The sequence below is a fragment of the Balearica regulorum genome, chromosome 1, assembly GCF_011004875.1.
Source record: "Balearica regulorum gibbericeps isolate bBalReg1 chromosome 1, bBalReg1.pri, whole genome shotgun sequence".
In the NCBI taxonomy this organism is placed as follows: Eukaryota; Metazoa; Chordata; class Aves; order Gruiformes; family Gruidae; genus Balearica; species Balearica regulorum.
In genome coordinates, this window is record NC_046184.1 from 147,948,372 (window position 1) to 147,975,760 (window position 27,389).

General features: G+C 45.0%; 1 protein-coding gene across 11 annotated transcripts in view; it reads left to right on the forward strand.

The window, feature by feature from the left end:
• The window catches only part of MAP4K4 (mitogen-activated protein kinase kinase kinase kinase 4), a 168,233-nt gene that overhangs the window by 78,864 nt on the left and 61,980 nt on the right, over positions 1–27,389 (forward strand). For all 11 annotated transcript variants that reach the window (XM_075738316.1, XM_075738356.1, XM_075738309.1 and 8 more), the window contains exons 3-4: positions 89–145; positions 26,811–26,936. In XM_075738316.1, the coding sequence (XP_075594431.1) occupies positions 89–145; positions 26,811–26,936 (183 nt within the window). The remainder of the gene's footprint in view (positions 1–88; positions 146–26,810; positions 26,937–27,389) is intronic.

Here is a 27,389-nt window from a genome sequence, read left to right on the forward strand (position 1 = left end):
GGTCCAGTAAATTTGGGGAATGCTTTTCTCTGTGTATGCTGAAGGGATGGGTGAGACACTGGTGCTGATGGTTCTCTCTCTTCTTCAGGGTCGACATGTCAAAACAGGTCAACTGGCAGCCATCAAAGTCATGGATGTTACCGAGGTGAGTAGAGGAACATTCTGCTTTATTAGCAATATGGGTAAAATTTAATTATGAGAGAGGGCATATGGCTTACCCCATATTTATGTTGAAGGGCATGGTCCTTGCATGTGATCGTTAGCTTTCTGTTTGCAGGACCTGACCCCTTGAGCCCATCTGCCGTTCATGAGATTTCTGTGTGCTTGTGTGCAGGGGCCTCTGGCCGTCAGAAAGTGCTTTAGCTGGTCCCAGGACATATGAGCACATGTAGCCCTCCCTTATCAGAAATTTCTTAGAAGAGGGGGAAAAAAGTCAGATTCCCCGCTTCCACTTTTTTATATTAAATGTAACATCTTGCTTTTACCAAAAAAGAAGGTGAGGAGGCTGCTTGAGATAGAGGACAGTAGTTTCCCTGGTACATTTGCAGCCTAAAAAGGGTATACGTTTATTCGAAGGAAATAGGTCCAATAAAGTTCCCAGAAGCCTGAAAGCAGAAACATCTGCAGGAATGATGAGCAGATTGCTGGCAGAATTCAGCAGTGTCAAGTAGTAGTTGTAACTGACCCAGGGGATTTACTGTGGAGTTTTAGATGGAAAGACTGGAAATTAACCCAGCCAAAGAAACAAAAAATATATGCCCATATTTGAATCTTTAGATGTCTTGCAGTTTATGTTGTTCAAAAAAGAATCAGTTTAAATTAAGTCTTCAAAACAGATCAGGAAAAGCATGGATTTTCCCCTCGATTTCGTTTGTGTTTTATAGTTGCATCTGCAAATTAACACAACAGCTTCAGATTTAAAATCGAATGAGATCCTCCTGTGTGCAATGCTTGACTGATGATACTGCAGTTCTGAAGAGAGGTTATGCCTCTTCAAACCAAGCTTCTTATTTTTCTGAACTCCTCAACCTCATATAGGTATTAGGGGAAAAATTACGTCAGCACATGTGCATTGTACAGAGCAGGGGGTCTTTGGCAAGCTGGTTATATTAAGCAAAACTCCTGCAAGGGTGTTGCTGCAAAATGCTTTATATTTTAGTGCGTGTATAGGTGCCAACAAGTAAAAATGGCCTTGGATACAAGCTCCTGGTGAGTGGCTGGGGTGTAATGGGTAAACAGGCAGGAGAAGGGGGAAAACAAGAAGGCAGGGTTAGGTCAACTAATAGGACTTCAGTCCTATCTCTGCATCTCCTTCTGATTGATGGGCAGTGTGACTGCTGCTCTCTAACTTAAGCTGTTGTGTCTGCCAAGAGCAAGACATTCTTACTTTGTAAGATGGCCTGATAAAAATCAATTTTCAATTGGAGATTTTCAAAGGCTGCCTTCATAAGAAGGCAGCGCTCTTTTGCTGCAGTTAACAACCAGACAAACCAGAGAAGAGTAAAGGTGTGTTGACACGCAGTGAATGTTCTCTGCACAGCAAACGTTTCCATTTGTGCAGCGGTTTTACACAGGGCAGCTCGCTGGACTGTGCACAACGAAGGCTTCTTCCATAACGTTGAGATTGGCTGTGCTGCACACTCCCTCTGTTTTTAATAGCATGTATTAATCACAAACAGTTGTAAAGGAGAGGTTGCACAGCAGAAGGAAAACAATTGAAAAATGCTGTCTATAGTATGGCTGAGCTCGTATTGTGGGAGATGGCTTATGTTTTGAAACTTTCTGTAGTTTTTGGCTGGTTTTGAAAAGCTAGTTGTATATTGGCTCTATGTATCTTTTATCTCACAAGCTCATGCTTTTTTAGGGGATGAAGGGCAGTCAGAGGGAGGAGTTTGGAGATGTTAGCCCCATGCAGCTTAAAAGTGTTGTCGTTCCTACCAGTGGAGCTCATGTGTTTTTGCTTCAAAGTAATGAGCCTGCGGAGGCTAAAAGCGTGGTGTAAATTCTTCCAAGTCGTGCTAAGTCAGCTCCATTTTTTAATACCAGCATGGATGATACTGTTGCTAACACCAGGCATGGGTGATACTGTTCAATGTACCATTTTCTCAGTGGCAGATGTGGCTGTAGGATATTCCTGTCCACTCTTGCTCGCTGGTTCCTTGCCTGTCTCCGAACACTTGTGCCGGCACAACTGCCCCGGGGCCAGATGGTGACCTGGATCAGTGAACGAGCCCCGGTTTCATGTTAAAAATACCCTCACTCCTCTCTTTGCCCTGGTTATTTATAACCTGGATTGGTTCGTTGATCTAGTTCAGCGCGTGGTATTACAAGCAGTTGTGCTGTCACTATGAAGAAGGTGGCATGAGGCTGGAGAAGAGCTGCCTACGGCCATGGGGGGAGAAGGGGCAGTGGCTCAAGTTGATGTTGCTGCCAGAGATGGCCATATCATCAAGCCATGGCTTCAGTTCCTCAAGCGATGGTTTCATGAACGCCTCCTTTTGCTGGTGGACTGTGCAGCTCCATGCTGGTTCTAGCTCACCACAGCTTATGGGAGCAGTGAGAGGAGAGAAGATGGGGACAGAGGGGACAGTGACTGCCGCCCCCAGCACTGCCCCGACAGAAATGCTGAAGAAGCCACAGCCTCAAATTTACCTCCTCTGCCTACTTCAAGATCTCCAGTTAGATGAACTGCTTTTGTAGGCTAATGGTAACTGTGTCCATGCCCGGGAAAGAGGCTTGAGTGGCAACTTCTACAAAACTGAAATTGTGATTTTTATTTTTTTTTAATGAACCTCTAGGTGGTTTGTGCTTCTGTGCATGTTTTACTGGCAGTGTTATGCCTTTTTGCTTAAACAGAAGTGATGCCATAGAGCATATCTGATTATTTTGTCTAACCTGCGTTGAGAACAGCCGCAAGACTTTCTTTCTTCTGGGATACCTCTGATCCAGTGCTTGCTTTGCCAAATGCTTAACAAATTAGAAAGCCTGATGTGTTGGCACGCTCTGTGGGCACACCCCAAATGTTCAGTTTTCAAGGCCTCGATTCTGCAATTCACCCATTGCTCAGGATCAGCTAGGTTACATCAGTTGTGGCCTATAAAGCTTTGATCACCCAAATGGGAGGGATGTCAAAGTCAGAGCGAAGGCTTTCCTTAAAAAGTTTTGGTTGGCATGAAGAAAATGAGGTAGTTTAACCTCCAACTAGAGACGTTGGAAGAAACATTACAGCTCTGTAATGTACATGGTGCTATGGAAATACTCTTCATCCTTCTCAGCTTTTCTTGTGGTTTTCTCTTCAGATTTTAATTTTGAAAAGAATGGTGGTGAGGATGAGAAAAGAGGAGGTGGGCTGAAGATAGCATCTTGATCTTTGAATATATTATGACTAGTTAGTACTGCTGCCTGAAACGTTGGGGGGGTGTTGATGTGCATAAAACTTTCCTGTCTTTTCCACTTTCCTCCTCTCTAAACAAATTATTAAAAGATCTAGAAGATTGTATGGATCTTTATAGACCTTTAGATCTACAGCACTAAAGCAAGCACTAAAGGGTCTGTAAGATCTAAAGATCTATAAGTCTTCCTACAGAATGGTGCATATGTAGGTCCTATTTTCACTTTCTGAGGGTGAAGCTAGAGTGCGTGTAGGGTGAAAAAAATTCACTGGAGTGTAGAACAAATAAAAACAAAACCCCACCAGTCCTCATCAGTTTAAAGCTATTCTGTTGTTGGAATGAGCCCAATGACCGTAAAAGGGGAACAGTACGAGCTATCAGCATATACACGCTTTGAACAATATTTTCCAAAATGTACATATGTAGACTGAATCTCAGGCTGCATGTGTGTTGTGGGGGGAGGCATTATTCAAAAGATTCCTGTAGTCAGTCTTTAATCTTTTTATTGTAGGGTCCCAGTTCCTTTGGCGGCACTGGTTTAGAGAAGGTGAAGTTCGGTCTGTGTTGACTCCTTCCACTCACTGACTGTGCTGTTAGGTTTGTGTGCTCCTTGCTGCGTGCTGGTGTGCAGCACTGTAGGGTACCAAGTGAGCCGTGACCAATGTTTATCAGATGCAACACAAGTACGCTGTAAGATTCGGCAGTCACCGTTTAGTTGGAAGAATCCATTTTCTTGTGAAGCAAATATTTAAAACCTTAGCAAAGCTTACTTGGCAAATCTGCCTGCATCTAAGCTGTTAACTTGCGTTACACCTTAAACAGGCGGCTTGACTCTGCTTAACTCTTTTGGAAGCTTTCTTTGCAGCTGCACGGTTGTTTCCAGTGTCACTCCTGTGTTCCCCTTCCAGCGATGATTTTCTCTTTGAAAGGTTTAGTAACTGATTTTGAGGGAAGAACACAATCGCTTCTTTTCTGTTTGGTATAACCCCTGACGCTGCTGCTTCTTCCTCCTACCTCTTCCCACACATGCTCTTGGCATCCCTTGGGAAAGTTTTCCGCATGCCTTTTTAATAGCAGTATTTCTCAGCTCTTGTGCCCAGTGTTTCATGACTTGTCCAGTCTAGTTTGTGTAAAATTATGCTAAGTAAACAACTGGATACTGTATCCTGCTGATTTATGAAAGAAGTTGGATTGCTTTTAGTGCTTGCCTGTCTTGCCCTTTCTGTACGTGCTCTGCAGAAAAATTAACAACCCCAAACCAAAACCTCCAGGCCTGCAGAGAAACGTGGCGCATCTCCTGCACCTAGACAGGAAAGGTTACCCGAATTATTCATTGCCATCTTCCTGACTCTGCTGACTGCTTTTTTGTGTTGTAGTAGGCAAGTCACTTTGATTCTTGTGAGCCTATATGTTATGGCCTACGTGGTGTTATAAACTGCAATCATGTGGATGATCTATCTGTCGTCTGTAAGACATCCAAAGAGCAATCTGCAGAAAGACTGCAGATAAATATAAATGTGTGTGTACCCACACATGCAGGCAGACGAAATGAGGGGATAACAAAAGTAATAACCACTGAAAGTTTGTCCAAACTTTTATGCAGGTTTTTTCCCCCCCAAATATAATGTGTAGATTTTGATCTGTTTGGAGGAAAAAAAAAGTTAAAAAAAAAAAAAAAGTTCATGTCTCATTGTAGCAGACTGGGAAATGCAGATCTTCACAGCACTGTGCAACAGAACTGGGGCAAGCCAGTCTGGAGAAGCTGAATTTGGGCTGGCCTTTTAGTGTGGAGACATGAGTGCACTGCTTTACCTGGCTTAGCACTGCTGCCTAACAAATCACTTATATACCAGTCCATGGCAGTACTTACTGCTAAGTTAGCCAAAGCAAACCTGAAGCCAGTAGGGTTAGTAGAAGCCTTTGCTGTGCCCCTTCTTCTTGATATGAATTGGGGAAAATGGATCAAGGACCTAAAAATCCAGGTAGTTCCCATGGCAAGTACTGGCACCTTGCTTGCTTGTCCCTCAAAGGCGAGGTTGCTTACTGCTAGTCTGTGCAAAATTTTGCAGTCTTTAGTTAAATAGTTACCTGGCAAAACAAAGAATTGTTCTGTGGAAAAGGAATAAATAGGAAAGGTATTTACAATGTGGACAGCCCTGCTGTCCAGTCTGTCCTGAAGTTGATTAACCCCTGATCTCTTCCAGGACTTAGGTCAAAAAAAAAAAAAAAAAAAAAAAAAAAAAAAAAGCTGCTGGGAACTTTCTGTTACAGTTCAGAGGAAAACAGAGCTGGACAGTGGTCCCTTGAGCTGTAACGTCTATTTTGGGAGGAGGTAAAAAATTGCTACAGTAGTCTTGCAGCCAGCGGGGCAGCCTTTTTTGAGCTGCAGAGCATTTGTATAATTGACTGTTTCCCTCCTTAATTTGAGATCCCACACCTACTTCTACTGCATGCCCTCGCCCAGCTGCTTGGCACAGTTCTTCCCCGGCTTTACCACAGCCCTGATGCCGGGAGGCTCAGCCCTGCAGTGCTGGCTGATGTCTGTGTGGGATCGGGCTCTGCTGCAGCCCCCCTCAGCTCCCATTTCTCTGCAAGATCCCCATTTGGGTTGCGTAGAGGTGGTCCTGTCCATCCTCAGGGCCTTGCAGGGGGACTCGGGGTGTCAGACATGTCACAACACGTCCATCCTTGGGTGGCAGAGCAGATGGAGTAGAGCGACATTTAACTCTGGAGAGGCTTTTGTCCTTACAGTCATACAAGGTGCAGTGACTTTATCTCCCAGCAAGGCAAATACTTCTAACACCTGGCTTGAGTCAGGTCTGTGATTTTTGGACATGATCCAAGAAACTTTCGTGGAGCAATGCTGGCACCAGTTTGTATAAAGGGCAAACTTTCACTTTTCATCTGAGTCCTGGGGTGGTTAGCAAGACTGTCGGGCTGGAGAAGATTACTTGGGAAGGGGAGAGCATCAGGTTTGATGCGGCTGCAAGAGGGAGGTTGAACAGGGAGCTCCACATGGAGTTTGAGGTCAGGGCAGAAAGCCATGGCTGTTACCGAGCCGCTTGGGAAATTAATTGTACACATCACAGATTGACCGGAGACAACTGGTGTCGAGCACCAAGGCTCTGGGCTGCTGTGACCCAGCAAAGACCAACTTCACTCTGATACTGTTTGGTTGGAGGAAAAATTGGTAATGATGAGAGGAAAAAATGAGATGTAAAACATTCATACATGCTTGTTTCTCTATCTACTTTTTTTCAGCATACAGTTTCTTCTTAGTGCAAAATTTCCACCTGAGTGGAAGACTGTTTCCATGCACAGCCTATTGTCAGTTGTCCTTGTGGGTATACCTCTCTCTATATTTTAACATGCTTGTTTTGGAACATGACTGTTTCAAGGCTAGAAGAAACAGATGTTTTCCTTTTGCCATGAAGATCCTTGAGGGCACCATTGCTATCTCACCAGCATCTATTATCTGTCAACAGCAAAAGAACTTTGACTGTGAAGGCTTTGTGGTGCTCACTTAGTAGTATTCCTGTTGCATGGCTTTTCAGCTGAGGCTGGGAGATGGCTTTGTACTCAAGGTTGATCGTGGATCACTGTGTTAGGAAAGTGCAAGGAAAGCTGTGCTGCCTCTGCCTTCTCCTCATCTGTATGCTTATGTCAGGTCTGTTGTGCAAGGTTTTTATCCTGTCTAGCAGAAGAGATTTTGCCAGTGCTCTGTAAATTGTAATGTAGTTTAGATTACACAAACTGAATTTATGAACACATAAAGGAAACGTCACTATAATTTGGAGCACCGAAGAATCTCTTTGTTTTAGGGAGGCAGCTTTAAAATTTTCCCTACCCGGCTGTAAGAGAACCAGGTACTGCTCTGCTGTAGCACAACAGATGGTGCTCAGGATCTTCTCCTCAGCTGTGGCTCTGAGATCTGTTATTGCTCGTCAGTATGTGAGAGCACGTGTTTAGCACTGGAGCACAATGGAAACTAAATGGCTGTGTAGGCTACAGCTGACTTCCAGTGGCGAAAAGGCAGGAATGCATTATTAAGGTTTCTCTGCAAGTCTTGATCTCTTTGGACAAGTCTGGACTTTTTCCTTAAAAATTTCTTTCCTCTGGTCTGTCTTTGCGACTGCATTGACACAGTCAGAAGGAAAGGATAAGTCATCTAAGTGAACTACTGATGTCTGTTACCATCATAATGAGTAGGGATGGGTGCTTGAAATCCAACTTTTGGACACTGTTTATCAGTCCAAGTGGGCAATACTCATGCATTTAACTGTTATCCTGTGCCTATTTTTCTTCAGTCCTTAGGCTTGGTGCCTGCAATCATCTGGAGACCTGCTGTTAGCATTGACGAGGAAGTCACTAATGACAATGTGATTTCATACATATACAAATGACTGCTAGCATTTATCTGCTTTAGGGAAATCTGGACCCTAATACCAGCAGTGGTGAAGGCTCAGTGTGGGTAGTGTGCGGGTGCTTTCACAATGATGATGTTTAATCTACCGGTCATACCTGCACTGACATGAATTTGAGCAATAATAGCCTGCGCAAGTTCTAGTGATGGAGCATTTCCTCCGAGCCAAGGGGAGCATTCGTGCAGGTGGCCTCGATGTGGGGGTTTCACCACTGCCTTTCTGAGTGCCACACTCTGTTTGTTCAAGCTGTCTGAGGAGATTTGAGTTCTGATGGGAAACAGAAATGGTTTGTATGCAGATAATAGCAAAAAGTACGGGGTTGCATTTTGTAGGATTTCTGTCAGACACACAGCACAGCTCAATTTACCTCCAGTGAATCAGACGTATCGTCTGCTCAAGGAAAACAAGGCAACCCTGTCAATACAGTGTTAGAGCATGTGTGCTCTTGCCAGTTTGGGCAGAGTAAAACCAACGACGGTTGTGATAGAGCACTGTGCTATCATTTTAGCAACTGTCTAGGCTGAACCCAGGTCTGCGGCATATTCCTCCTGCCTGAATAGGCAAGCAGGAGATCCAGGTGCAGTAGGAGCTGCTGTCTTTCAGAGGTGCACTTTAAAATCTGGCTTGGGCATAAGGATCAAAGACAGGAAAATTAATTTTCTGTTTATGTTAGAGGGGATATATCTGCTTGAAACGTAATCTTTCTTGACTGTGTTTAATTGTAGTTTCATAAACTGCACCTTGCCTGCAAGCTCCTCCTGGTTTTTGCTGCGACATTCCATATTTTTATCTTGATTTCCTAAGGAAATGAGGCTTCTCAGCGATAGTGCGTGTGTCCTGCCTTCTTTTCCACCAAATATCTTTTGGATCTGCTGGCCAACTTCAGCCAATTTAATGAGGAGGAGAAAGATACAAGTCCCAACAAGTTATGTGAAAACTGGCAGGCTGTGCGGAGAGGGGAGAGGCTGAAATTTATAGCCTCTGCTTTGGGAATGGTAGGCAGACCTTAGCCACTGTCCGTTATCAGTCAGCTGGCCACTGTTCTGCAGTAAATCAGGAGGGGGAAGCAGATTACTTTTTTTCCCCTTCTGTTTATTTAGAAAGAAAGTAAGTTCTGATGCTTGACTTTCAAGTGAGTGCTGCAGCTACAGGAATGTGTGCAGGGTAGCACATGAGAACTACTTTTAAGCATTTTAAAATCTCCCTCTGGTTCTTTCTTTAGTTTACGGATCCACAAATAGTATTGTACATTTAAGATTATCCTGCGTGGTCTCTCTCCCCTTTTTCTCTTTCTTAACATATGCATATGTATATATAAATATAAAATAGCAATGCTGTTCTCCAACATTTAATGAGACAAAAATGTTTGCTCTAAGTCCCTCGACAGTGCTCCTTTTGCAAGATGCAGTTTGAGTGATTGTGTTGGGAGTTGTTGGCTAAAACACAGTCTTAAAGCCCAGCTCCTAAGTCTAGAGATTATGGCAGCAAGTGCTAATGCTCAAGGACCTGGGAATTCATGGTACTCTAAGCTGACTTGTAACCGCGATGAATGCTCCCTTTGTGCCTCAAAGGAAAGCGTTCTTCTCCCCCTGTGCCCAGTCTCTTAAATATGCACTGGGAAGCACTCGACTCAGCTAGGTGTTAAAAGAGCCTTGAAGATGCTGTGCAAGCTAGTTCAGTTGATCAATGTAGGAGAAGATGCTGTTTGTCTCCTGAGCCTAGAAGCATCTCAAGTCCTTTCCAGCAAGGGGCCTGTGTACATTTCTCTAGATCGGTTTAATCCAGAAGGGATTAAAGCCCACTGAGTGTGCTTTCTCTGGCAGAGAACATTTTCTGCTGCTAAATAAAAGTGCAAAGGTGTTGTCATTAAATTGCAAAAAGATTGGTGTTTCATAATAAGCTCATGGTTTAGTTTTGCTCTCCTGTCCTTGCTGTCTCTCTTAGCAAGACCCTGCTTCAAGCATGATTAGACCAATGGGAGTCCGGCCAAGGAGACATCTTTTTGTTCTGATGATTCCCTGTTGATTTTTTTCACGTCGGGCGTTATTTCTCAAATGTTTAGATCTAAAAGATGTGTCTGTGAGAAGTGAGCTAGTTAGCAGCAGAAGCAGGTACTGTTCCTGTGTGGAGAGCAAACACATTGGTGGTGTGTTTTGCCTCACGTGCACCAGGTAAGATGGTAGTTTCTTTACCCAGAACATCATACCACTGGTGCAAAAGCTGTGGTGTGCTCTCTTTTGCACCTAGTTCTGCAGGACGAAGGGGGGCCTTCACCAGCGTCCGTCTCTCTGCCTAGTGGAGGGGTCAGTTCCAGAAATGAACTTTCAGTTTTTTGCATGTCGGTTGGTGTATGAGGTGCTTCTGCAGTGTTTTACTAGAGCAGGACTATTTTCCACTCTAGCTCCTTCTTCCTGAACTGAATTTTAGCATTTGATTCTAGAGCTGGTAAGAACTAAGTGGAAATTGTAGTGTAAATGCAGCGGCCCAAGGACCTTCAGGTAGCTGTTACCGGCCTGGCAAAGCACCTTGGCTCTGCGTGCAAGAGCAAGAAAGGATAGTGTCCATGATTCCTGAAAATCGTTTTCTTACGTGGAATATTTTACCGAATGGAAATGTAATCGGGCAAACAGACCACAGGCAGCAGGGAGCGCAAGCATCCCCGTGGCTGGCTGCTTGGCTCCCCCTCTGCTAACCTGTCCTGCCGGCCAGGGCTGCGGGCGGCCAGGCAGCCGTGAGTCACTGCTGTGGAAACAGTGATGCAAAGGCAGCACCATTAAGGAGGGGTTTATTTGTCTTTGGCATATTTTACCTCAGCAGCTTTTTCTCTAGCATTTATTGGTGTTTCCTCTCTTTGAGCCTGTGAGACAAACCCCGTTTTTATAAATAAGTTAGTTGCTTTTCACTCTGATTTTTTTCTTTTTGCTTCTTTTGCTATGCCCCTTTGCAAAAGTTTGTTTATAATTGACTCGAGGCTTTACATTTAAAATGCTATAGTTGCACTGATTTATAGATCGGAAGGGGCTGCATCGTCAAACAAGTCTCCACTCAAATTCAAGTCGCTGAAGGTGATGTCAGTTCCTATTTCAGAATTGCTGCTGGTCCTCAATTCTAGTGAAAAGAGTTTGGGAAATGTACCTTGCCTAGTCTTGGTTTGCAACACAAATTGTTAAGAGTTTGCACTGTTCTTGTAAAAATGGATGGATCAGCATGTAAATGCAAACTCATTCTCTCTCCCATGCTTACAAATGTAAACAAACAAACACTCATGTAAATTCAGGAAAGGATTTCTCACACTGGCAGGAAAGAAAGGAGGAACAGTTACATTTTCTATTTGTAAATGTTCGGATGGCATCCTGTTGTGATAGCAGCGCTTCCTCCCAACATAGGTGTCTATGGGTTTTCCCTATTTTCTATATACTTCTCCCTCAAGATGTGGTTTTACAGTACAGAAAAGCCCATTTGATATCTGGCTGCTACTGCAGGGGCAGCCCTGCCTCTCTTCCCCACCTTCCCCAGCTCCCCTCGTACCGGCACCTACCCTTGTCCTGTCCTTCAGAGAGCAACACTGGCAAAGAAGTATTTTCTTTCTACTTTTTTTAATACAGATTAGCTTTCTACTGTTTTTGCCCCAGCAAAGCTGGCTGGAGGGTGGGTGAGAGGGGACAGGCAGGGCAGAGAGAGGGAGAGGCTGTGGCTGGGAGCTGGCCCGCAGCAGCAGCAGCATCTCCTCAGGGTTACAGCCGTGAGCCCACCTGGGGAACCGCACCCCCGCGGCCATCCCTTTGCAGCGTGAGTGCAGAAGGAAAGCTGGCTACAATGCCTTTCCGACAGCCTGGACGCATCTTCCTCGGCCACCTGCGATGGCCACTGAGGGACTGTTGGTAGTGCTCCACACCTGCAGATTTATGCATAAGGAACGGAGTGTAAAGGTCTTTTGCAGGGATTCCCCCACCCTCTGATTCTTTCCACCGTGCAGCAGGCTATTTTTAGTCTGCTTGCTTGCCTCAGATATTACTTCACTTTCTGCTTTGGACCATTTCCATACATTTATTGTGATTCTGAATTCTAGTGTTCAGGACAATGTCAGAGCAAAGAATCACTGGGTGGTGAGCTCAGTTCCAGTGGTGGAGCCAAAAAAACAGCGCTGAGGGTGTGTGATGCCAGCTACTTCTGATCTGGTGACCCATAGGAGAATGGTTTAGCTGACCCCCATTTTGGACCATGCCCCGTATTTGCAGGCAAAGAATCTTGTTAATCCTGAGTTTAATGGTGCTTTGCTTCGTGAATGGCAAAAGAAAACAACCCTTTAGTGGGCTAATCCAGGTAGCCGAAGAAGATCTACCTCTGAATGATGTCTGTTTGCTTTAAGGGAAGTCCAGAATCAAAAGCCCAGCCTGCCCCTTGCGGTGTATGCTTCTGTGGTACCATTGCTAATTCACTGGATATCACTCTTTCTTCCTCCAGATATTAGTTTGGTATGATGTAAATCGACAGTTTCTTTGGCAATAAAGTGGTCTTAAGATACATAAGGTGTTAGAGCAGACTTTACCGTGGGAAACAATGCTCATTTTAACATTGTTGCATATGATGCATCTAATGATTTGCCACTTTGAGATATGAAAAAACATATAGCTAGTTCTGTAATAGGTATATTTCATACAGCTGGTTGATAAAGTAGAAGAATGTAAATCACTGGGTTTGGGCAGAGTGTTGTAGGTTCATAGGAAAGATCTTCTGACACAGTAGCATCCCTGAGGCAGTGCTGGATCCAGAGGGGGACAAAGACTGGCTGACAGTTAATAGGAATTTTTCTTAGGAGGAAAAAAAAAAGATGTTTCTTCTACTGGTCTTCTCTGCAGCTCAGTAATGCATGGGATGAATATAGTAGTGCAAACTGAAGTATTCAGGAGCTGTATATTCAGTGGACAGCAGAAATTGTGCCTATTGCTAAGGCACAATATAGATAAAAAAGTTGGATTTCAGTGTTTGAGATTAGGAAAAAAAAGACATTTACTATCAAGCCTACATTCTTGTGAATTTTCCACAGTTTTTTTCCTGGGTCTTACTTAAGAACAACTCATGATGGTTTGATGCCTGTTTTATGTTAGGAGTCTAATCCACGATTGTTCACAAAATAAACATATTCATCATCCTTTTGGGGAACAAATAGCTACTTAGAGTTTGGATAAACAGTCCAAACGCTCTGCTTAGCGTGGCTCCACGAGCTGTTACGTGCTCTTGAGACGTGGCCATCTTGACCTGGCGTGGCTGATGAGCAATGATCTCTCGGGCAAGGGTTTGCCTAAATTTTTCCGCCTGGTTGCACTCAAAGCGAATACTTGTGTGACTGCTGTGCTTTTGGCCATCACTAGAGGGCTTCAGAGTGGGAAGCCCGCTTACCTTCCATGTGATGTCAAGAGCCAGAAGTTTCTCCTGAAACCTGATGCACAGCAACATATCAGAGATCTTTGGGTTATGCTAGTAGGAGCTTACTTGGTGGTCAGCAGTTTTTTTGCATCTTCAATTCAGAGAACTTGTTTCATCAATTTTTTTTTTCCTTTCCTTTTTAACCTTCTGTTTTAATCATCTTTACAAGATGAATGGTAAAACAGGGCCTTACCCAGCCCTCCAGGTGTGGAGCGAGTAGGGCTGGTGGGCAGCTAACAGCAGCTAAAGGGTTTTGGGGTGTCCTGCACTTCCTCGAAGGGAAGAGGCCAGGATGTGCAGGTTGTTGGTGTGCGCGGGTGCGTGCCTGCTCTCCAGGCCAGCACCGCAGTGTCGGTGCTGCGGAGAGGTGGCCAAAACTGGGTTGTGGCCGTTGCACGGCTGTACGCGTTAACGGCTCCTGGGGAGAAGTGTCTACTCACGAACCAAAGGCGTGAGGGAATAAAGGCTGTATTGTATGAAAGACAACCTTAGCTGGGAGTCTTGCTTTGAAGAGGTTTGCCAAGGAGTTGGAGAGTTGCCCTCAGCCAGGCCTGCTTTCAGTGAGGAAGTTTTATAGGTCATGAAAAGCGGCAATGTCCTTTTTTTTCCACCATGCCTTGCCTTTATATGCAGCGGCGCACATGCACTGCCGTCATCCCTTGTGCTTTGGATCAGCGGCTCGGCGTTAGCCCAGGGAGAATTGCGAGTGCCTCCGATTTCTCTTCGTGGTGTGGGAATGCTGGAGCACATAATGGCTGTGATTCAAAGACAAATGCTAGCTCTTTGCTACTGATCACTTTGGCAGAAACCCCCTGATGCTTGGAGACTACAGATGGAGCTGATTTGGGGAGTTTAAAAAAAAAGGCACCCACAACCTTAGAACTTCCTTTTTTTTCTTTTTAAATTATGTTTTGCTATCTTTATAATAGCCTCCCTATTCTTCCTTTTCCTATTCTGTACCCCCCGCCCCTTGCTTTTTAATTCATGCCAGCCAGAGCACAGCTAAAGGCTTTTCCTAGCAGAGTGTCATTTGTTAGTAAACCAGCAAAGACAAGCTTAACCAATTTAACCAACAATTTCTGTGAGGCTTTCCTTTTTGACTGGGCTTTGGGATTTCTCCATGCGCCCGTTTGGAGGGACGAGGCTGCAGGAAACCGCAGGAGAGGAGCCTCCAGCTGTGACGGGCTTTGTTCAGATGCCTGTAGTCTGGCAGAAGCTGACCTCCACAGCACATGGTCTTTCACTTAGCTGCCTCTTTCCAGCTATTGGAGAGGTCCGATTTGCTGCGTGTGGGATTTCTGCTGCTTCCATGCTGCTTGGTAACGTTTCCAAACCCACCGGCAGATCCTTGCCTTGGTGGTGGAGCTGGAGCTGGCAGGGTTGCTACAGCCTGTCTCTTTATGCATGGCTTCATTGTCACACAGCTCCGCTCTGAGCAAATCTGGTGCCTTAAAGCGTATCTTCCTGAATTTTGAAGTTCTTCAAACAATCCAGGTTTCCTCCTTCTGATGTAAACGTGCCCCCCATGCTTCGGCTGGGCTAGTTGCTCTTTGTTTGGTTTCAAATTGGTGTGATTAAGGGAAGATTTTTTCCAGACTGTCACTTTGTCATGTTACAGGACTAGCATAGTAAAAAGTTGTAGTATCTGTTGGAGTGAGTACCCCAAGCACAGAATTACAGGTCTTTTCCTGCTCGTGAATCATCTTTCCCTGGGACCCTGTAGTGATAGCATTACTTCTCTTTTAAGGGAAAAGTCCCTGAGAAGGAGACAATTTATTTATTGGGACAAGAGGCACTGTCTGGTTTTTTTAAACACACATAACTTTTGAATTTATCCTTAAGGAAAACACTGCTCCAGGCGTTAGAGGTGAGCGTAGCTGGCAGGGCTGGGGCCACATTTGGCACAGGAGATGTGGTGGCTACTGGAGGCTGGGGAAACGTGTGACACCCAGTGAGCGGAATAAAACAAAGCAGTGACCCCCTCACCACAAACCTGAAGGATCGGCATTAATGGCCCTTCGCCGCCCCGGGGAGGGCTGCAGCCTGGATGGGGAGGCAGCGGGTGTGCTTCCTCCTCTTCCCTGCCTGGTGTAGGGTTTTTTCTTTCTGGGTGAGGTGGTCTGGCCTCTCAGGTTTCTCTTACACGTGGTTGATTTAGGGTGGGCCTGTCAAGGGAGAGTTTTGGATCAAGTAAACCTCATTTTCTGCTTATCAGCACCTGGCTGTTGGTGCCTGGCTCCCTTGTTCCTGTTCGGACCTCTTTCTGCCTGCTGCACATACACATCCAGAGTTTTAAGCAGCTGTCTGATGATTTATTATTTCTGTCCCTGTAGCCCCCGCGGGTCCCCTCTGCTAGTCGTGGTGCAGCGGTGAAAGGCAAGGGCAGGCCGGCAGGTTCGGGGCTGGCAGCAGCCCCTGCTTTGCAGCGCAGGGGCAGCAGGGCGAAGAGCAGCTGAGCCTCACCCAGAGCCGGCGTTGGGGTTGGGAAGTGGACTCCTGTCCCCAAACTCCAGCCAGGGCTCTCAGGGTTTCAGCTCAGAAGTGAGAGACTTGTGCTGGGATCCGAGTTGTTTGTTTTTAAACTGGAGAGTGAGATGCCTAGCGGCTCTGACTTTTGGAGGTGAAATGCCATTTAATAAATGCAAGCCCCATTCACAGTCCAGCAGCAAACACAAACCTGTACTGCAGTATTAGGACCACTTATACTTTCTCAGTTCCTATTTTCTTGGCTGTTAATCGTGGTCTCTTTGTCGCCTGCCCAGCTAAGGGTAAATGCAGCTGGGGTGTAATACTTTGTGCAAGCGTTTGCTGCATTTATTTATCCTAATGGAGGCAGAAGGACTTTTCTCAGGCAGGTAAATAATTAGCTGGCTATTGGCAGCTTCCTTGCTCGGAGAGGGCGAGGAAGGGAGAGGGGGGCCACGATGCCCCATCTGATAGATGGACACGAGCATCTTGTGGCTCTGTTCATTGTTAATTCACTCTTGCAGCACCACTCAGCTGTGAGTTTTCCAGGCGTGCTTGGCAGCGCCGACAACAAAAACATCTGGTCCAAGAATATAGTTCCCTTCTGCTGGCAGCTGCATGAAAATGATTTTGTACATAGTGGCGTGACGCCAAATGCACTTACTTGTACACCAAAGTGCACAGCCTTTATAGAGCTTTGGCAGCGCAGGGCGATTTCAAATGCCGTGCATAAGTCAGCATTAATCTACCAAAGAAAATCAAAACCTCAGCAACCAATTTTATAAAGAACTCACTTATCACGCGTGCCCAGATGTGGCCGTACCTTTGTACCTGTCTAACAGCTGTTCCTGTATGAATACAAAGGAAAAGCCTTTCGGTTGCAGCCCTGGTTGTCAACTGTCCTCCAGAAGGGTTTGGCACAAACACGAAGGGAAATTTGCCCCTCACAGACGTCCCTGAATTCCTCTCGTCAGCAGCCACATTTATCTGTTACTGATAGAGCTTGTCTGTCTCCTCTCTTGTTTTAGTAAGGACCTTGTGTGTGCTGAAGAAAATGTTAGCTGTGAATCCAGTAGTTTGTGTGTCTGCTGGTAAATTGTAATTTGAGTGATTGGACCTGATAATTACAGAGTCATCATCATCATCTTGTCAGTCAGTTGTAAATCATTCTGTAATGGATTTCCTTTTTAAAAAAGAGCTGTATTTCTGAGCGCAAGTGTATTTTAGAGGTAAAATGTAATATCTGTATTCCTTTCTGCTTTGAAAACCCTTAGGGTTATAAGTGTGGATCTCATCCTTACGTGAACAAGCAAGTTGAAGAGAACAAAGCTGCTCTTGGCCCACATATTTCCAGTTACTTCTTTTCTTTTTGTTCCCACCGAGTAGCTGAGCTTGGTGGTGCTTTTTTACCCGCAAAGCTGCTCTTGGGTTATAGGTTTTAGGAATGCTGCAGAAGAGCACGGAGGAGCAGAAACCCCGAGTCTCTCTCGTCTGGCATCAGTCACAGGCCTGGGTTTGCCCTTTGCGGAAGGAGCCCGTTCCTCCCTAGGAAGACGCAGGTGGTTTGAGGGCTTGGACAGGGTATTTCTGTGGGTGTGCGTAGGGCTGACTGTCTTCACAGTTACCGACCTGATGTTAATCCTCTGCTCTGTCGCTGCTGGGAGGAGCAGTTCTCACCAAACTGAGAGAGAAGGAAGAGAAGGTGGAGATGGTGGCAAAGGGAGGAGGAGCAAGCTTGCTTCTGCCAGCTTTTGAAGGCGTCTTTGCTTGCAGTATTGGTGAAAGAAACCAAAGGTTTTTTCTGGGGTATCTTTAAAATTGAAAATGGAATTTGACAAGCCTGTAGGGCTTGCTCAGATCTCTTCCCTTCTCCTCACCCCAGCCACCCATGATCTGTGCAGACAGTGTACATTCAGCCTGTTTCTCAAACACATGGTGGTGGGCTGGTGTTGCCGCTTTCTTTGTGATCCCTTCTGGCCCTCGTCTGGTGAGAGGAATGGGCCTTTACACCTCCTGGGTCCTCCCTGTCCGCGCCTGCCGTTCTGCGTTTGCAGTAGTTTCTTTGCGTAAGGCAGGGGAGAAGGCTGCGGATTACCGGCAGGGGTTGAGCGGTGACTAATATTGGACCAGAGGAGCTAAAGTGTTCAACCTTTAGGCAAAGATTACCTGAAATTAAAACTTGTAAGGACTTGCGCACTCGCACTGTGTCATTCAGTCGTGTTTGTAAGACACATGTACAGATCGGACGATTCCTTTTATTCCTGGGTAATTTACATATTTTGGCTGCTTCACAAAAGAAACCTTGTGTCGAATAAATCAGATCATGATCTCATACTAGTCCTTGCTTACAAGGAGTTTTTTGGAGGCTGCAGCATAGCCCAAAATTTGAAGTTTTCCTTTTGTGGGTGTAAAACAGAGCATAGGTTATTGGCAGCATGTACAACGGGCATTAAACATGGGTATTACCTCCTAAGCCAACGTATTACCTTTGATGTTTGGGGATGTGATGGCTGGCTGTTAGATGCCATTTCATCTGGTAGGTGTACCTCAGAGGTACACCACTTTAGAAAAGAAGCATTAAAATCTATTTCTTCGTAGTAATGGGCTAAGTGAAGTATGTCACTTTATGGAAGTGGATTGGTGGGCTGAAAAGAAAATGCAGTAATTTTGTTTTCAGGGCTTTTCTTAGGACTCATTTTCTGACAAAATGCAGGGCTTTGTTAGTGTTGCAGACAGAGTTTTAAATATTTGGAAGGAAAAATTGCACTACTTGCAACATTTTAATGAGAAGGGTTTGCTTAATTAAAGCTTAGAAGACTTAGGGAATGTGGACAGCTGAGGGATTAGCAATGTGTTACAAAGTTCTTCTTCCACCTACCAGTTGATTTGGGTGCAAAAGCCAAAGCCGGTAATAAAACTTAGAGTCTTCCAGCGGCTGTTCATCTGTGCTACCAATGACCAAAGCCTGGATTCATTCTGTCTAATTTTAGGCACGTATGGTTGTGCTGAAGCCTGGAGCGTAGCTGCCCTGAGTGCCTGCAATTTAGCGTGGAGGGGAAAAGTGCCTGTAAGGAGACAGGTCCGTCCACCTGAGGTGGGACTCGTCCCATAGAGGGGTGAAGGTTACCAGGGGGACTGAAGTGCGAGGTACTTGCTCTGTGGCTGCCAGCTGCTCACTGCTGGCAATAAAGGTGGTGCTTGTTCATGCTGCCCTGTATTTTTAAATATTTTATTTTTTAACAAACGGTTGATTTTGGGGTACCATTGCCAGTGTGTTCCCTCTACTTCACAAATCTGTGTGCTTTTAGCCTAAATAATATTACGTACCAAGCAGTGCCAAGCCCTCCATCATCGTTAGGTGAAGAAATGGCAGCATGTGATGGAGCTTCTGAATTTCTTTTGCCAACTACTTTCCCAGCCCCATCTTTCTTTTAATAAAGGATCCTATGTGAAACAGCCCTGAGGAACGCCAGAGTGGGATTACTTTTCTTTCCTCTCCTTTGTTCTGTTCCTGTCCGGGTGCGCATGAGGACAGCTTTTGGGTTTGTGATCGCAAACTGTTGGAGTGTTTTGTTTGGTTTTTAGCATTTGAGTTTCATTCAGTGTACAAAATTAACGAGGGGTGTTAGTAAATCCCTCTTCCCTGTTCATCTGCAGGACTTGTTGGGCAGTGTGGGTGTGAGGCTGTATACTGAACAAATCTGTCCTGTAAGGGAATCAGTGTCTTCATGTCATTATAGGTTTTCTCTCTTTTATGAGAGCTCTGAAGATGTCATTACCAGGCTAGCTTGTTGCATAACTTGTAAATAATTTAGGCTTGATGAAGATGGACAGTTGAATTGTATACATGGGATAAACATGCAGTCTGAGCAGGAAACTCAAAATTTTAAGTAATCATGACCAGGACTGAGGCACTAGCCTTGGAAATGGTTGAAGGGATTTGCCCTCAGGAGATTTCTCTCTTGGTTGTCTTCAGAAAAGTCTGGGGTTTTACTGGGGGAGGTCAGCAGAGGTGCACTCTGTGTGCCTTCAGTACAGCTCATTCAGTGACCATCAAGGCACATCAAGCAAGAAAGAAAATATTGTTGTCGGAGTGATTGGCAGAGGAGGTGGTTTGGGGGGAGACAACAGACAAGTATTGTCTTCACGTGGTTTTTGGCTCCTTCCTGCCTGCACGTGATTCCGTCTCCTGTGCCTGCACAATGCTGCTACACAGGCTCCTTTGGGGAGTGCTGGGACCCTGCTTAAGAGCTAACCCTCCCTCATGCTTTTTTTGTCTGGTTAACTTAATTGTTGCTTTATGGCTGCAGCCTCAGTGATGGCACTGTTGCAAACAATTTGGCTGATTTTCTCTCTTGGTTCAGATGGTGTCTTTAGCATGCAGTAGAGAGGGTGTTGTGCCAAGGGGAGACAAAGCAGCCTCTGTTTTGCATTGCAAAGTGTGTTCCTAACCTGCTTGATGAAATCTTGCCACCGAAGGTAACCAAACGTGGTCATAAGGACAGCCCTGTTCTGCCAGCCAGTTCTCACAAAAATAAGATTTTTTTGACCCTTGAAAAAGCATTGCAGCTGTCTTCTGCGATCGCTCTGCCTGAGCTGTGTTGCTGGTTTGATGCTTCTGGCAGCGTGGCTCTGTGCTGACAACGGAAGCAGCTCGGAGGCTGGTGGGCAGCTCTCAGTGACAAAATGGGCTCCAGAAAGCTCCCAAATGGTAAAGCCTGTGAAGGGCTTTCTCTGCATGGGCTGCATGTGTGGACAAGGGGTCAAGTCTGAGAGGTAACCTCACAGCGATGGCGGGGTGATGCTCACCACCCATGCCGCTGCTTGCTGGATGTCTAGTGCTCCTTCAGTGTCACTGAGTGCGGGGCGTGACGGCTGCTTTTTTTATAAGGGTGAAGAGTCCGCAGGCCTTTGAACACGCGCACGTGTTTGGGAAGGACTTGAAGGACGGTGCAGGGAAATGAAGGTGCTGATGCCAAGGTGGGAAGAGTCTGTGGGTAAAGGGTCTGTGAAAGAGAGACCTTGCACTTGAAGTGGGAGAGGCACAGTGAATGGTGGAGGAGAGAGACAGAAGAGAAACTTACATGAGGTCTTTAGCTTGAGGGTAACAAAGCTCAAAGGCTCCGTAAAAGACTCTCAAGAAGGACAGGATGTAATAAGAAAGTTGGAGGCTCTTGTATGTTAAGATTTAGGAGGGACTGTATGTGGACTTGTTAAATGTTTATGGCACGTCTTGATTAAAGTCTTTTATTTTAAACAGTTTAGGCTTTCTCTCCCAAGAAGCCTATGTTTGGTATTTTCTTTTAAAAACTATTTTAGTATTGTATTCCCAATTCCGACACTCTGTTGTGGCGTTGGAGAAGACCATGTTTCTCCCCGTTCTCTCTCCCCACACTGCAAGCTGCTCTGCTTTATACAAACTTCCTACCTTGGCAGGCGGTGGCAGGGACTTACCCGGCACTTGGAGTCTCATTGCTCTTGTGGTTAGGTTCCTCCCAAAATTACAGTCTCCTTCCCAGCTTGGAGGCAGCACCACAGCTCCCAGTTCAAATACTGTGCTGCATGCAATACTGCCGCAACTCTTCTCGCCAAAACATCTCCCTTGTGTGTGAGAACTTTATTAACGAGTGTGTATATTATGGATTCCAGCACCAGAAAAGGTCACCTATTGTGCTAGGCACTATTCAGACTTTCCCTGTCCTGGACAGATTCAGCTCCGAATGGATGCCAGCCAGGTCTGGGGTGCAGGGAGGAGGGAGGATGTGACACACAAACAGAATGGTGGTTTGCAAAAGTTGGTGTCATGGTTTATCGAGGAGGATTTTCGCTTGCACTTGACCTTTTTTTTTTTTTTTTTAATGTGGATGGAGAGCAGAAATGAAAAGTGAGAGGAAGCGGAAAGGAAAATAAACTGGATTTCTTCTGGTCCTCTCCTGTTTTTCTTCAACTTGCCTGTTGGGGGGAGACAGTGAAAGAAGGGCCAAGTCACTGTGGTTCTGGTGCCTCTGAAGGCAAAACACTCTGGGTGTCCGTGGGTTAGGGATCCCTTTCCCCTCTCAGCACCGGGTTGAGGCTGCTGCCGGCCTCTCCACACAGATCCCAAGTCTCCCGAGATTTAAAGATTCCCATATCTCACAAATCTACCGCTGGAGGTCGTGACTCTCAGCAACTCAGCTTACTCTGAAACCCCAGGCAGAGCGTTGCCAGCTGCCATTCTCCAGGCAGTGCAGCTCCCTGCGTGTAGGCAGGCAGAGTTTCATGACCAGCATTGGGATAGCAAAGGAAAGGAGACTTGGAGGCTTCCCTTTCCCCATCCCCCGTTGCCTGCGTGTTCGGCTTTCCACTGTTGGGGAGTGGTGTTAATTCTTAAAACACTTGGTTGTAGCTTAAAATGACTGGATGCTATTTGTGCGGGGAGAGCTGAGATTTGTCACTGTCTCATTTCTTAAATCAAAAAGGAAAGTTACTGACAGGATTGATCTGTATTCCTCTGCAAACTGATTTAGGGCAGCATATAAATCATCTGGTGGGATAGGTAAACTTGCTCTTACCTTCATCACAGAACATTGTCTTGCTTTATCCTTGCTTGGCCATGTTTCCTCATTCACATTTCCCCTCATCGTACTACCAGGGTAAATAAAATCTTCTGAAATTGTCCTGAGTTTCTCCTCCCTGACCCGTACCATCCCTTGGGAGGGCAGAAGCAGCAGCTAGCAAAGAGCAGTGGTCAGGCAGCTCTTCCACCCGTAGGTCTATGGATGGAAAGTCACCACTTACATGGCCTGGGATACTTCCTCGCTTTACCTTAAGTGTTGGTTGTTTTTTTTGTTTGTTTGTTTTTTTAAAAATTTAGGTCCTGAAATAATTTCCTTGTGCTATAGAGCTTGGAAAACAGTGTTATTCCCCCTTTACTTCCCCAAGTCTGTTTCAGAGACAGATTTCTCATAGGGGTCTCGTACCAGTTGCAGTGCAGGGGCAGGTCAGGCCTGTTTTGCTTGGTCTTCTGAGGCACCTAGACAACAATGTTTAGGGAAACATATAAAAACAGGGCAGCTGTGAAGTGATTTTTCTTTTCCTTTGGTTGTCCTCCCTGCTTCTGGCACTTCCAGAGCTCTAGTTCCCTTCTTCTCCCTCCCTACCACGATGCCCAGGAAAGCGCTTCTGAATTCCTCATCTTCTAAGAATTTGTATACATAAGTGAGATTTTCTTGCAAAAATGATGCAGGGGGGGTTACCTTTGGAAAACATCCTGAAATGGAATAATTGAGCTGTCCAGATGAATATTCCTTACATGGGTTTGCTCTAGTAGCTTTTATTTGACTGGGAGTTGTTACTCCAGTGGCAACCATGGTCAGACACTTAAATCACTCAGATAGTTAAATCATCTCAGTTTTGTAAGTGGTGATGTAATGAATGTAACAAGTCATTGGTTTGCCATCTACATGCAAAAAAAATAATCTGATATTTAGCGTGCAGTGATGAATGGAAGAGCAAGCGGTGTGGAGATGTTGTGCTACAGCCATAGGCAAGCTGTTCAGATGCCGCTAGGTGGCATGCTGGGAGGTAACATGCCTGGGTTTATTTTTAATGTGCTAATTCAAATGGTTAGAAAGTATCTTAGTATACATAGGTGGATTTCTGTGCGGGTGTCGTATGCAGTTTTTAACCTTGCAGGCAAAGTCGTTTTGATAAAACAGCGTTGCATTTAGAAATCCCTGGAGATGCTGACGTGTCTGTTTAATCTCTGAAGGGAAACGCACGGAAAGGGAGAGGAAAGCTGCTCCAAGCTCGATTTAACCACGTGAGACTTGCAAAAGTATAGCTTACTGCAAAAATTACTAGTAATCAGACATGCTGTCACAAACAGACAGCAAATGTGTAAGTATAAAACACTTACACCAGCCCCATCACAGGCCAGACAAAGAAGGTTTCAATGGGAGTTTGTATCCACAGATAATGACTTAAAGTGGTAATTGATGCCAGCTGCATAAAATCACTAGGAAGTGCTCACCAGCTGCCTCTCTTCTCCAAGAAAAAAGGATGTACTTTTGTATTCCTTCATGAGAATGACAGTCCCTCGCCTCAATCGGCTTTAATTTTCCCCCTTTGTGATCCTGGCATCTCTGCAAATGGAGGGACTGTTAGTGGTGGTGGTGGTGGTGCAGCGCGTGTGCTGTTGGGAGGAGGTGAGGGACCTTCTGTCCCTGAGGCCGGCTCACGCATCCCAATCCCGGGACGGCTGCTGAAACACCTCCCTCTGCACAGGAGGATCCCTGTTGCAGGCAGCAGCCTGCCCTCCCTGCGGCACGTGTGTCCATAAAGAGACCTGTGCGGAAACGGTCCTATCCGGTGAGGTTTTTGGGTGGGATTCATCTCACTCTGATGCGAGACATCTGCAAGATTGGTGTCTGGATCTTGGCTAATGACCTCATCCTCCTTTTGTAGTTAGTGGGGAGAAGTAAACACCGGTAGGGCGCACATTGTTTGGCCTCTTTTAGATGTCCACATTGGGATGAAATCAATTGTACCCTGGAAAAAAATGTTCCTGAATCTGGAACAGAACAATTTTGGTCTCGTCACCTTTTTTTTTAATTTTTTTTTTTTTTTTTTTTTTTTTTAATTTTACACCAATTGCTGTACCACAGTGGTACTGCAGCCTTGTCCATGCTGATTAATCCTCATGATAGTTCCTGTCGCCACAAAGTCTTTGGGATTCAGTGCCAGGGAGTTATCGATCCACGCTAAGTAAGTGGAGTCCTCCAAAGCCTGGCAAGAATTACTGAATCCATTTATTTTTGTAGACTGGAATTTGGACTGGATTGTACTGTAGGTGAGATGCTATTTGTGTTGTGGACAAATGCTCAATGACAGCTGAAATAGAAGTTTAGGACCATTATTAGCCTTAGTTAAGGTTGTTGCTGGCTATTGAGCAGGTGCCTTGACACAGCCGCAAGGAAAAACTGAAAGAGCAGTAACTGCCTGCGGTCTGCTGGGTCTGTGTGTGCCTTTTTTGTTGTTGTTTGTTCTTTGGTTTTTTTTTTTTTTTATTATTTTATTTTGCAGAAATAGATCCCGTCTAAGCATTGTCATTTTGGCTGTTGTTGCAATAGATAAACACGAACAACCTTTAGGACATCCTGCCCATTGTATTGTAAAAGCTATTGTGTTCATGTGCTGAGGGTAGGAAATAGTTTTAATGTAAAAAGTCAGTACAAAGTAGCAGATTAATCCAGTTATACATATTAACCTATCAGCGATTAAGTCCAAACCCATTAAGTTTAACAGAGCTCCCGTTACAGGTTTTTTGCCTAAATTCAAAGTTCAGTGTGGTAGTTTCTATTATACACATGTATTTGTTTTACTTCTTTTTTTTTTTTTTTTTGCATATGGTCTAAATAACTAAAAAAATCACACAACAGCAAGGACAACAGAAGCAGTAGAGGAAGCACCCAGTTAACTTTTGGCTCAAAAAGCTGTTCTGATAATGCTTTCTCCCAGGGCTGCTGTTCACTGGGAACTTTGATTTACAAGATTATTTTACTATTTTGTTCAGTGTTCCAGAAATACACAGTATTTTACTTTAAAGATGCGTCATGAGAAGATTTAGGGATAGTTTATCCCCGGTGCATTTTGGGATTTCTCTCGTCATAATTTATGAGTAAGCACTGCATCCCTCTATTAGTGTATTTGAAATAGTTGTTTGCTTTGTAGTATAGGATGGTTTCTTTTGCTAAAGCCATGTGTACCAGTGTGTATAAATAGTTAACATGTACTTAGTATTAACATCTGCATATGTCATGAATAAGATACTTGATTGCTAGCGCGGTACAAATTGCAAGGAAGTTTAAGGCTTAAAATTTTCTCATGTAATCAGCTTTGGCATTACAAGATAATCAAAATACGTGCTACCATTTCCATCAGCCAGCCACCCTAGGGAACAGAGGTTTTGGTTTCTTCCTGGAATCAGTTTAAGGTAGGCATTTTCCCCCTGGATATCTAGGTCTAGAAAATTGTGGAGCGAATAAAAATTGTGCCTAAAGGGGTACACCAGCTGCCTCTTCACTCATTGCCTTGAGAGGTGCTAGATGAAGGCTCCTGCTGTCTCGGTGTGGTGAGAGAGCTGGCGGTGGGATGGTGTCTGCTCCTTCTTCTTCTGTATCTGCTGGCCACCTGCTCAGGCATCACCTCAAACCGTGCGTGGATCCTTCCACGCATCCTGCTGTCACTTCAAAAATGGACTGTGGGTGTTTTTAAGGAGTGGTTGCGTAGCATTACCCGTTTCAGCTCTTTGAAGGGATGACCTCCCTTCACCTGAACTGCTCTCTCCTTGGCACCTCGCTGAGGCGGGAGGAACCAGGGGAAATCCTTCCTCTGCCTTTGTGTCCCAGCATCCTGTTTACCGCCCGGGCTCCCAGCCCTCTCTTCCTGATGCACTTGCTCTTCCTCTGTGGAGGCAGATGGAGGAGGAGGAGGAAACTTGTGCACGAGGCGAACGCTTTGTCCGCGCAATGAGGGGAATTCTTGATCTCCACCTCTGCTTTCCTGCACCAGCCCTGTGCTGGCAGCAAGGTTGGGACCCTGTGGCCCCCACCGGGGGGGGGGACCCACCTTGGATGGCCTGCTTCGGTAGCTGACTGCGCTGAGCCGCTGTCTGGTATTTAAATAGAACTGGTTGCAATTTTCAAAATTAAAGGGGAAAAAATGAGGAGGATGAAAATAATACGCCTTTATTGTAAATTCACAGATTTTTCCGGTTTTCTAGTTCTCTGGGTTACATAGAATAAAAGCCTGCTAGCTATGCATTTGCTTAAGGTATTACAAGTATAGGGTTTTTAAACAGATCCTGTCCTGCTCCATCATTGGATGAAGTCCAGTGCATCCTTCATTTGCTTTTTTACACTACTGAAAGCTTAGGAAAGTAAAGGTCTGGTTTAGACCATCTCAATAAATAGGATTTTGATGGTATTAACATAGGATGTGTTTACTGACCATGATGCTGGTATAAATTCAGCTTTTTAAAAATCTGCTTGTGTGAAAGAGAAGAGGAAATAAATAATGCACGTGGTGTATTAAACATATGTTTATGGTTTTTTTTCCGAAGGACGAAGAAGAAGAAATCAAACTGGAGATTAATATGCTAAAGAAATATTCTCATCATAGAAATATTGCAACTTATTATGGTGCTTTCATTAAGAAAAGTCCTCCAGGACATGACGACCAACTGTGGGTAAGCAGATATTTCTCAAGCATGTTCATAAGTCTTTCCCTTTTGGATATAGTTTGAGGATGACTGAAATATCACATTACGGAAAGACAAACTAATAGAATTTTGTGCTTGTCGGAACAGATAGATAAGTGAATCACATAGGCTAACCGTGCATCCTTAAGAGGATGGCTGAACCAAGATTTGCTATTAGCAATGGATTTGCTCTTTAACTAACGGTTTTTTTCCCCAGTTCCCAGATGGATAGTAACATGTTTCATGGGAACAGGACTGATGAGCTGAGCAGTAAGAATATGTGCCTGAAAAAAGAAAGCTGCACTTGAGAATTGTACCCATTACATTTCTCATCCCACCTCATCTACATCCTATAGAGGATTGAAGTTTGGGTTTGAAATAGCAGGGTACAGACATCAATGCATGTTCTTCCATAAATAAATGGGAGCTCAAGGGTAAGAT